We start from the raw sequence: 11,738 nt of genomic DNA, 5'->3' as shown, positions 1-11,738 counted from the left end.
GTGTAGGGCCATACACATCTCTGTGCTCAGCTCTTAGCAACCTGGGATGCTCTTGCCAGCATTCAACCAAGCACCTGGCAACCAGTGATGTCACTGGTTGGCAGGAGGTCGGCGGTATGCTGGGCAGAAGGTCCCAGGTTGCTAAGAGCTGGGCGGGGAGATTTGTAGGGCCAGTCACATCTCTCTGCCAAGCTCTTAGCAACCTGGGATGCTCTTGCCGGCATCCCACCAAGCTCCTGGCATCCAGTGATGGTTGGCAGGAGGTCGGCAGGTTGCTGGGTAGAGTGCTCCAAGTTGCCAAGAGCTGGGCGGGGAGATTCTTAGGCCTTCCTTCTCTCCCCGACCCAGCTATTAGCAGCGTCACTCCCCACCAGCACCAAACTTCCCCCCACTGATTGTGCGCCATCCAGCCACACGGAGAAGAGCTAAAGCAAGTGTGTTGAGATGAGTATAAAAAACATTTTGGACTTGATTAGGATTAAGAAAAGTGTGACGTTCCATTTCTCTCCAACCACTTGCGATCCAGTTGGGGCATCTTGTGGAACATCTTCATGTGTGCCAACAGCCTATCCAGAGTCACTGCGCTCCACCTCATTCCACATCACAAACTTAGACTTGATACCCAATGGGGTTGATTTGCTACAGGACTGGAGCGTGTTCACTTTGCACCCTTCCATTTTCTTGCCTTTCCCTTTCCAAAGACGAACTTTCACCGAACGTTCCTACTACTAGGTGGAGCTGGAGAGCATACGAAATTCCTAGGCCTGTGGCTGTGCAGAAGTTTTATAAAGCAACCCTTAAAAGAGAACTATGAGGGGAGTGATTTTCACTCAGCCTCATAGTTCGAGCCGACCTGTGACAATGAAACTGTCACAGGTCGGCTCAATAGATCGAGAAGTGAGCAAACACATACCGGCGTTCGCTCACTTCTCGATCGTCTCCCTGCAGAAAGCGGGGACTGTCACTCACGGCTCCCTGCAGGGACTCCCCCGCTCCGATCCTCAGCGCTGACTGGCGCGGGGGCGGGTACAGCTGGCTCTGCCTCTAGATAGGCAGAGCCAGCTGTCATTCACGCAGCTGGGTGGAGCTTGACAGTAATGTCGGGATCCGTCCCGGCTGGGGCGGTCTCAGTATACCGCGAACTATAGCTCGCGATATACTGAGCTTTGGGTCACGGGAGGAGGTTAGTATATGTCCTCCCGTGACCCTTAAGAGAACTATGGGGAAAAACACTTACCCCATAGTTCTCTTTTAAGGTAAGTGAAAATTCACTTTGCAATAAGAATACTTACTGTGCCGATTGCAACGTGAATTTTTTCTTGGCTTCACCTCATTCATAATAATAAATCACAATTCACTTTGCAATGTGTTAGTCTTCTTTTGTAAATCAACCCCCTTAGATCCAGCACCTCGGTTCCACAGATTTCAAGTCATAATTGTCGTCTGTGCGCCCGTCAGGGAGATTCACTCTCTCTATTTGTCCTGGTGACCACTGCCAGGGAAAAATCCAAAATTTACAATTGAGGGGAAATCTTTCCAATGGAGGCATATGTTCTAGTAACAACTTCCTACGAGGAGAATTCCCCCTTCCTGTTGCTCTACCTCTTCCCAATTTGTTGTGTCTACAGGCCAGGAACATGGAAGGACAATGTTCCCAATGGGGCAATCACTGCAAACAAACAAAAAGAGCTTTAAAGTGGACCTGCCATGGCAAACTGAAGAACTGAAGGTCCTCTTTTTCCCAATCCCCTGCCCCCCGCAACACCTCAGTCCTGGCCTCTAATGTTTGCTTCCAGGAGGCACGGGTTACATCACCAGCAGAGCTGAGAACCGAGTATCCTACAAGAATGCCTCCTGCAAGAGTGGAAGCTCAAAATCCCCACAAGAATGGCCCTTGCAAGAGTGCATTCCCATGGGATTTTGAGCCCTGGGTCTTGCAGGGAGGCACACTGATGTCACCTGTGCCTACCGTAAGTATCGGAGACCAGGGTCAATGTATAGTTGTTTTTTTATGAGGGGCAAATGGTTATTACAAATGGGGGTGGGGGGTGGGGGCTGTCAAAAAAGCCATGGAAGGTCTGCTTCACCACCGCTCCGTGCACGTTCTTCCCCAGCCTTCTGTCACCTCCACTCCATCACGTCCCAAAAACACCTCGATCAAGACTAGAGGCTGCCTCTCCACCAGCCCCTCGACACACACAGTACTCAGTTCAAATTGATCCTTCATTTATCCTTTCACTCCCGGATTCACCTTCATACCAGATGGCACTATTTCCAGCCGTCATGGCCCAATCCTAGGACTTGGTTCGGTTTGCCTCCAAGCCATCATCCGGAGACCACCATACACCGAATACGTCTGCCATTGCTAGAACCCCATTGGGGCACCCCTTGCCAGGACCCTTGGCTCCTCAAGTAAGTCCCCATTTTTCTGTTCTTTCTACCTGTATCCCATAGACACTGGTTGTCCCTACACCATTCACACTCTCAGGATTTGCGCTCTTATTGCTTAATTTCCATGTTCACAGGTTTCTCCCCCCTGATTTTAGAGCAGCAATCCACACTGACCGCATCCACACATACCTCACACTCCCAAGAGAGCGCTGTGTCTTTTTTACTTTTGTTGTTTAACCTTTCCCCTGAACCTTTCTCCTAAATAAGATAAAAAGTTGGAGAATGAGTGTGAGAGGAGAGTGTGATAGGGGTGATTGAAGTTGGTTGGTTGGCAAGTGACTGATGATGGAAACGGGTAGAAGTTTTTTTTTAATTAGAGCTATAAATTATTATTGATAATCAAGAGATAACCTGAAGTTAAATATCTTTGAATGTTTTATGTATAAATGTATTCTTGTGAAACAAAATAATAAAAATATATTAACTAAATAAGATTTAAAAAAAAAGTTTTTTTTGGCTTTGATATACATTAAAAACATTCCATTCAGGCATGAAACAGATGGGCTCTAATAACTGGTGACAGCGGTGACAGGAATTTCCTTCCCCAGGAGGACCTCCCTGACAATTAGCGCCTAGACTCCATGCGCAAGCTTTTTTTTGCCCGCTGCACTTTGTAAATCCAGAAACCCGATGCCGCGCGGCCGAGGAACACTTTATAAATTCCAAGTTCCCAAAGTACTCCGTTATCATTTGAATTGCAAACAACATCCGTCTTCATTTAAGCGCTGGTTTCCCATTTCGAGCCCAGTCATTCATGTTTTCCGAAGCTCACAAAACCCATTCTGGAGAATATAATTCATATTCTAAATCCGGTTATTTACATCCCAGGGAACGTCATTCACATTCTGCTCTAAAAAGCAGGATTTTCCCCAATGGCCCTTAAGTCAATTACAGTGCAGGCCTGATGATAATTATGATATATGGCTTGTTACAGCGCTCAAATAGCTTCCTCCTTTGCTAAGTTCCCTTCCACTCCAAAGCTCCTAAACCAGCGAGAGAGCGAGGTGAGCAGTGGGGAGGGGGAGGCGCGCGCTTTTAAATGGAAATTAATTTAGGAAACGGCCAATTTCCTGTTAGGTGATACTGCAGCTACTAAACCGTATGAGAAAATGTACAGTTTGGATCGCTGCCGGGACTCGCTGAGCAAACATCTTCATACGACAAAAAAAAAAGCAGAACGGCACAAAGTTCAGGCGGTAACCCATTAAAAAGATTAGACAAAATGGCTGGAGATGAGAAGACTGGTGCGGGGCCGCGTTTATGGCAGTTACATTTATTAGATATATTTTAGGTTGTAACATGTAGTTAGGAAAGCTCTACTGGTTTAATTGGCTCTGTGTAGTACAACGTGCTACCTAAATATTCCAGTCATTTAAATAGCTGGAGGCTTCCATGAGCTCGATGGCTATAGGTTGGTCCTGTATTTAATGTTCTGCTGATCCTATTGGCTACAGGTGATCTTTTCCATTGAATGTTTTATCAAGCCAATTGGCTACACGTTGGTCTAGTCCATTGGTCGTCTTACAGATCTGCTTCTACTAATCAGATGAGCTATAGGTGGCCTTGTCTATTGGATCTAATCAGGGGCGTAACTAGAAATCACAGGGCCCCATGGCAAAATTTTGCCCACCTGATTAAGCCCACCTGATAACCCAAACAGCCCACCTGAGGGTGACCCTGCAGAGCCCACCATAGACTCTCTATGGTGGGCTCTGCAGGGTCTCAGGTAGGCGGTCAAGCCCTCTTACCTGTCTGCAACGATCCTCTGTCCGCCTCCTTTTCCACGATCGCTTGCGGGCCCCGCCTCACCCATTGCTAAGGCCCGCCTCCTCGGTTGCTGGGCCCCACCTCCTCCATCGCTGCCGACGAAGGGCTCAGCCACCTCCTCCGAAGCTGCTGGTTGTCACCGACTCAGTAGCGGCTGTGAGGAGGAACGCGTCGCTGCACATGTGAATAGCGGCGCGTTCCACCTCACAGCCGCCAGTGACAGCCAGCAGCCTGAGATGCCATAGCGACCCAGGCGGCCCGCACGGCATCAGGGGGATGTCCTGGCCGGGCCCCCCTATGACCCTCGGGCCCGCCTGGGTCGCTATGGTGATTGTTACGCCACTGGATCTAATGACATTTGAGTCATTAAAACATTAAATGGACAAAAGCAGTCTGTAGACAATCAATCAACTAACTACAGGTGGCTCTTGTTAATTTAATGTTCTACTGATCAAAATCTACAGGTGATCTTTTTCATTGAAAACGTTATAAATCTGGTTGACTAAAGGCGATCTTTTCCATTAAATGTTTTATCAGTCTGACTGGCTACACGTTGGTCTGGTCCATTGATTGTTCCACCAAACTACTTTGCAACACGTTGTTAATGTTCTACTATTCAGATGGGCTATGGGTGGTCTTGCCTATTGGATGTTTTACAGTCTATTGGGTTCTCTTGGATCTGATGACAATTGGATCAGTAGATCATTAAATGTGCAACAGCACTAGGTGGACAATCAATCGATTACCTACAGGCGGCTCTTGTCCCTTTAATGTTCTACTGATCTGATTGTCTGCAGGTTGGTCTTTGTAGGTATCTATATAGAGGAATCAGGACCTCCTTCCTCCTGCTGGGGATCCCTCTAGTGATACCTAAAGATCTATATAGAGGAATCAGGACCTCCTTCCTCCTGCAGGGGATCCCTCTAGTGATAATAAAGATCTATATAGAGGAATCAGGACCTCCTTCCTCCTGCTGGGGATCCCTCTAGTGATACCTAAAGATCTATATAGAGGAATCAGGACCTCCTTCCTCCTGCTGGGGATCCCTCTAGTGATAATAAAGATCTATATAGAGGAATCAGGACCTCCTTCCTCCTGCTGGGGATCCCTCTAGTGATAATAAAGATCTATATAGAGGGATCAGGACCTCCGTCCTCCTGCTGGGGATCCCTCTAGTGATACCTAAAGATCTATATAGAGGAATCAGGACCTCCTTCCTCCTGCAGGGGATCCCTCTAGTGATAATAAAGATCTATATAGAGGAATCAGGACCTCCTTCCTCCTGCTGGGGATCCCTCTAGTGATAATAAAGATCTATATAGAGGGATCAGGACCTCCGTCCTCCTGCTGGGGACTCCTCTAGTGATAATAAAGCTCTATATAGAGGGATCAGGACCTCCTTCCTCCTGCTGGGGATCCCTCTAGTGATAATAAAGGTCTATATAGAGGAATCAGGACCTTCTTTCTCCTGCTTAGGATCTCTCTAATGAGAAACCCCCACAAATCTATTTACTTTTCCCTCTGCCAGGTCCCATTGTTTTTGTATTTTGGAATTATTTGTTAAAGAATTCCTAACTTGGGATGGTAATCCATACATCCTGCTCCCACCCGGAGAGGCCTCTGTATAAACCTTTGGGGCTTGTCCCATGAACATTATGTATTATAGCCTCATTATTAATACTCAACATCAAAGCCTTGTTTGCTTGGCGTGAAGCTCTGACCCATCTTGAACACGACACCCCCCCCTGCTAGGACACAATAAAAACCTCCACCTGGGGGATATAAGCCTGCTGACCTCTCAGGCTGGAACACTACAAGGGTAATTAAACCCTAATGAGTAAATAATGAAGACCCACGGAGGCTGAAGACCCTTTAACCCTTCAATGGGGAATAAGAATCACTGCCAGGCTCTGGAAACATCAGATACCGAGGCCTCCCTGTGTCTCCAAACTTTGAAGTTGACTTTGAAAATCAGAATTATAAAACAGGAGTTTGTATATTCTCTCATATTCATTGTATTGAGTGTAAGCTCCTCTGTACAGAGACTGATGTGACTGTGGGGGAGGGGACATTAGAGTGTAAGCTCCTCTGTACAGAGACTGATGTGACTGTGGGGGAGGGGACATTAGAGTGTAAGCTCCTCTGTACAGAGACTGATGTGACTGTGGGGGAGGGGACATAAGAGTGTAAGCTCCTCTGTACAGAGACTGATGTGACTGTGGGGAGGACATTAGAGTGTAAGCTCCTCTGTACAGAGACTGATGTGACTGTGGGAGGACATTAGAGTGTAAGCTCCTCTGTACAGAGACTGGTGTGACAGGCTCAGTGTTCTCTGTACAGCACTGCGGTATATGTCAGAGCTATATAAATGTATAATAATAGTGTGTGACTGTGGGGGGGACATTAGAGTGTCAGCTCCTCTGTACAGAGACGGATGTGACTGTGGGAGGACATTAGAGTGTAAGCTCCTCTGTACAGAGACTGATGTGACTGTGGGGGTACATTAGAGTGTAAGCTCCTCTGTACAGTGCTGCGGTATATGTCAGAGCTATATAAATGTATAATTATTGTGTGTGACTGTGGGGGGACATTAGAGTGTAAGCTCTTGTGCAGATGCTGATATGAATGTCCCAGTGTTCCCTGGAGCTTGTTCTGTACTCATGTATACACATCAGGCTTTGCTATGTATAGTCAGGTCACATCTTATGTGATGCGTATTGAGGAATATTCCAGTTATAGCCAGCGTGTATCTGTACTGAGCCTCCTCTGGTAATCACAATCGGTGTTTGGCCGCTCTCACCTGCTTTCTGGGCTTCTGTGGTGATGTATTTGGGCTCTTCCGTCCACGGTGTGGCGTGTGCCGCTACACTCCAGTCGCTCCACGTCCCAATCTCATAGTCTTTGGCTGCCACCTGGATGATGTACTCCTTCCCGGCATAGGCATCCGTTATTGTGTGAGACGTCCCGTCCGATAATTCTACCTGCAAGCACAGAGACAATGACACTGTTATAATTAAGCTATTAAGCTTGTGCTAGTGCAAATTTCAATTACCAACCTCAAAAAAATGTAAAAAAAAGTTTAAAAATTTAAGGTTAGAAAGAAAAATAGAAATTAAAAATAAATCAAGAAAGTAATAGTTGAGGAGACCGGGAAGAAGGAGTTAATAAGGGCTGGTTATGGCAAACTAAGGAGTTCAATAGGAATACATTTGATTTTTTTACAATAATTTTTTACATTGTCAAGTTGCTTTAACTGACATCATATGGAAGCTCATCACTTTGATCTGCAGATGAATGAAACGGAGTAAATACAAAAGTATCAGTGTTACTTTGTATCTCTCTATCTCCCTCTGATCAATGTCTATAAACAATGTTACTTTGTATCTCTCTATCTCCCTCTGATCAATGTTTATAAACAATGTTACTTTGTATCTCTCTATCTCCCCTCTGATCAATGTTTATAAACAGTATTACTTTGTATAATCGAGCAGTGTGAACGGAGACGTGCGACCGTTTCTACTGTACGGTCGCACGTCTTCTGTCGAACCAGCATGTTCGAAAACCAGCCGGGAATCGTACGATTCTCGGCTGGTTAGAACGGTGCTCGGAAGATAAATGCTGAACGGGCCGGTGTGCGCACGCGCACACTGCCCGTTCAGCATTGCGGTCATCGGAAGCCCGCCCATCAGGATGATCGAGAGTGCGATCTGCCTGCCCAAGATGGGCAGATCGCACGTTTTTTTAATCCCTTTACAACCATCGCAAGACTAAAGTCTTGCGATGGTTGTAGAGTGTATGGCCACCTTTAAACACTTGACAGCAGCAACTACAGTCTTCCACTACTGTACACAGACATTCCCGGCTGTCATTTGTTTTGTCACAAAAGTTCCCGCTGTCATTTTAGACAGCTGGGAATTGCGGGCAGGTACCAGGGCAGGAGCGGCAGCAGGGCAGAATGGCACGATGTACCACACACACCCTGTGTACTTTCATGAAGTTGGTTTGGGTGCGTGTAGCATGCCCAGTGCCCACAACCGGTTAAAACCATTATCCCTGTAAGACACAGCTACTATAACTGCCTGAAATCTGTCTTTTTATTGTCCTCACACAATGTCCTGCATGGTGGTGTCATTCTGGCATGTTTTAGGTACTGGGTCTGCAAAGGAAGGTATTTAGACAGCTCACAGAAGCACCAAGAGGACCTCAGCACTACAATAATTCACATTCATGGTTCACTGAGCAGGCAGGTGACACACGAAGCTACAAAGTTGCACCAGGAAAAGCTGGTGTCACCCCCAGACTATATGTACAGCAATGCATATGTAAACCACGGGAGCGGCTAGACCGAACGGCAGATATTCTGCCAGGTAAAAGAGTTCAAGTTCCCAGCTCTCTGGCTGGAGTTTGGTTAATGTGCTGTATGAACTTTTCTCGGGGGCCTCAGATATAATCTGCGCAGCTCGGTCTACTCCCTACAAAGAAACATTCGTTAAGAGCTACAAAGCAAGGAAAGGGCGACGAGGAGGGCGGACATGGAGTGTCAGTGACGGGTGTGACGGTTTTATGTGGAAAGCCGGGAATGAGGGATAGAGTGACGGTGCTGGCGGGATGGGGCGCAAGGGGACTTAGAGGATGCAAAAAAAAACCCCCAAAACCCCCCCCCCATCCGATCTGCCGCCCTCTGTGACACAGAACAGACGGAGCTGCGTTATATCCGCCGCTCAGGCCCAGGTGACGCTGACTGATACACAATAGCTGTCATGCTTTCCCCGGAGCCCTCTGCTTTCATTTAGATCCGTAATGGCCGTGTCCAGCTGACAGGCCGGGCAGACACGCTATCAGGTTTAAAGGCGGCCGTGTCTTCGCTCAGGTCTCTCCTCCCGATTATGAGTGTGGCGGAGACGAAGGGTCGTCGGGTCAAACACGTGCGCCTCTGCGGCTGCTCGGAGCAGCCAATGGAAGTTCAGAACATACTACACGCTATTCAGTATGGTCTGCGGCTCAATAAATCGCATGCAAGGGAAATCAAGGGACAGACCAAAAAGGATAACAAAGAAAGGGGCCAGCGCTTACACACACACACACACACACACACACACACACACACACACACACACTGAACTTGATGGACCTCTGTCTTTTTTTTCAACCTCAAATACTATGTAACTACAACAAATTGTATGAAACTTAAAAATGAAATGTAAAGTCCAATCGCAACTGAAAAGTAAACCTTGAAATGCATACAGGGAGCAAACGGGGAAGAATTCCGGGACGTGCTCACCACAGACTCCTTGATTTCTCATACGGTGTCACACTAACCTTGTCCTTGACCCAGTGCAAGGTCTGGTCCAGGTCACCAGGTCTTGTCTCCAGCAGCTGGCTGTTGGTAGTTCTGGGTTCCCCCTGGAGTGCTAGAACCATAGCCAGTACCATAGTGCTCTGGCAATGTTGAAAGGGTAGGCAAAACAATGCTTGGCGTTAGAGCAATGCATCGAGCTGAAGCTGAGCCCCCATGTGTCCCAGCATCTACCCGTGTCCTTCAGACCTGTGACCTTCTAGACTCCTGTGTCTCTGTGCCCCCTGAAACATCAGTGCCTTTGAGTCCCTTGAGGCTCCTGTGCATTGCAGTGACCCCTGCACATTCATGACCTCAGTGTCTCATCAGCCCCTGTGCACTCCTGTGCCTCCATTGACTCTGTGACCTCTGAGCACTCCTGTGACCTTTGATGTCTCCAATGACCCCTGCAATCCTCTGCCTCCAGTGACCCTTATGCACTACTGTGTCACCAGTGATTCCTATGTCTCTAATGACCCCGGCACTCCTGTGGCTCCAGTGACTCTGTGACCTCTGAGCACTCTTGTGACCCCCAATGTCTCCAATGACCCCTGCACTCCTCTGCCTCCAGTGACCCCTATGCACTACCGTGTCACCATTGATTCCTGTGTCATCCGTTGACTCCAGTGTGCACATTCCGTGACACCCGTGTCTCCCCTCAACCTCAGGTACAGTCCTGTATTTCCTGGGCTGTCTCTCTCCTTGTGGATAGAGACCCCTATCTGTGATATACAGAAAGGGATTAATTTATAATTCATGGAATGTTATTTCTGTGCAAATATGCTGTATGCATAAATGAGCATTTACATTTTTTTTTTTTACTCTACAAGTGGAATTCATTTTGAATGTTCTGCTTGTAATATCACGTTATGGCCACTAGATGGGGATAAAGGAGGCTAGGAAATAGGTATTAATTCTCCATGCTCCTCATCTCCACCTAGTGGCCATAATGTGATATCACAAGCAGAACGTTCAAAATGAAATCCCCTTGTAGAGTAAAAAACTAAAGAACATTTATTTGTGCATATATTCACGCACATTAAATTCACAGATATTTGCAGGTCAAACGGCCTTGACATTTTTAATTAATAAGCCCCAAAGTGTAATGTAAAAAAAAAAAAAAAATCAGTGCTGGTAGGGTTTGCTACCTGTCCCGGATTCACCTGGATGGTCCGGGTTTTAAGTCCTGTATGTGCTATTTCCGAGTTCCAGGCCAGCTGAAACCCAGACACAGCACATGCAGGACTCAAAACCCAGACAGTCCAGGTGAATCCGGGACAGGTGACAACCCTAGCGATGCATGGGGTTGGTGTTACCGCAGGTGTCCTGCCCAACCTACATCACTGGTTGCCACAAGGTGGATGGGATACTCTGGCAAGAAAGGGGGTGACAGGCACACATTACCCCCCACATGACCCCTGAGGCAGCTGCATCAGGCTGCCTTATTAGAGGGACGACCCTGTTCCTATGGTATCAATATGACATATGGTACTAGTTCTAAAAACTGCCAATTGTTTATGATACATTGATCTTTAGGCATCTTTTTCCTGGGTTTACATCTATTTTAGGTTGATCATTGAAAAAAAAAATGAAGACATTCATAATGCAAAAAAAGATGCCAATACCCGGCAAAGGCACCATTAATACCCACACTGTCCTCTAGGTGGTGCTATCGGCACACAGCACAATACAGACCACAAGCAATAGGAAATCTGATTTTTCCACTTAAAGTGAATGTCACATTTATATTTGTTATTGCAGATTTGTGTTTTCCTTTTCATGTAGGTGCGCAAAACTGAAGTCTGTTGTAACATTATTTCTTTGTTTGCGCAGAAATCCCTGATGAGCCGGCAAGTCCTTTTTTATTTTTGCCATTTGGCTATGTCAAGCATGGAAGCAGATCTGTACCGGCGCGGCCAGTTTGCTTTCCCGTGTTAGAGGTTTTTATATTTGTTATTGCAGATTTGTGTTTTCCTTTTCATGTAGGTGCGCAAAACTGAAGTCTGTTGTAACATTATTTCTTTGTTTGCGCAGAAATCCCTGATGAGCCGGCAAGTCCTTTTTTATTTTTGCCATTTGGCTATGTCAAGCATGGAAGCAGATCTGTACCGGCGCGGCCAGTTTGCTTTCCCGTGTTAGAGGTTTAGGATGCTGTGCTGATGCATGGCGGTCTGCGGTCAGTCTT

The 11,738-nt window shown here is 46.9% G+C and overlaps 1 protein-coding gene across 1 annotated transcript in view; it reads right to left on the bottom strand.

Moving 5' to 3' along the window:
- CNTFR (ciliary neurotrophic factor receptor) overlaps window positions 1–11,738 on the bottom strand; it is a 186,169-nt gene that overhangs the window by 3,959 nt on the left and 170,472 nt on the right. Inside the window, exon 8 of the mRNA XM_018564592.1 lies at window positions 7,019–7,199. Coding sequence (XP_018420094.1) covers window positions 7,019–7,199 — 181 coding nt within the window. The remainder of the gene's footprint in view (window positions 1–7,018; window positions 7,200–11,738) is intronic.

The sequence above is a fragment of the Nanorana parkeri genome, unplaced genomic scaffold (genome assembly GCF_000935625.1).
Source record: "Nanorana parkeri isolate BGI_ZX_2015 unplaced genomic scaffold, ASM93562v1 scaffold763, whole genome shotgun sequence".
Lineage (NCBI taxonomy): Eukaryota > Metazoa > Chordata > Amphibia > Anura > Dicroglossidae > Nanorana > Nanorana parkeri.
The sequence above is the reverse complement of the archived record's forward strand: the minus strand, read 5'-3'. Positions and strand labels throughout refer to the sequence as shown.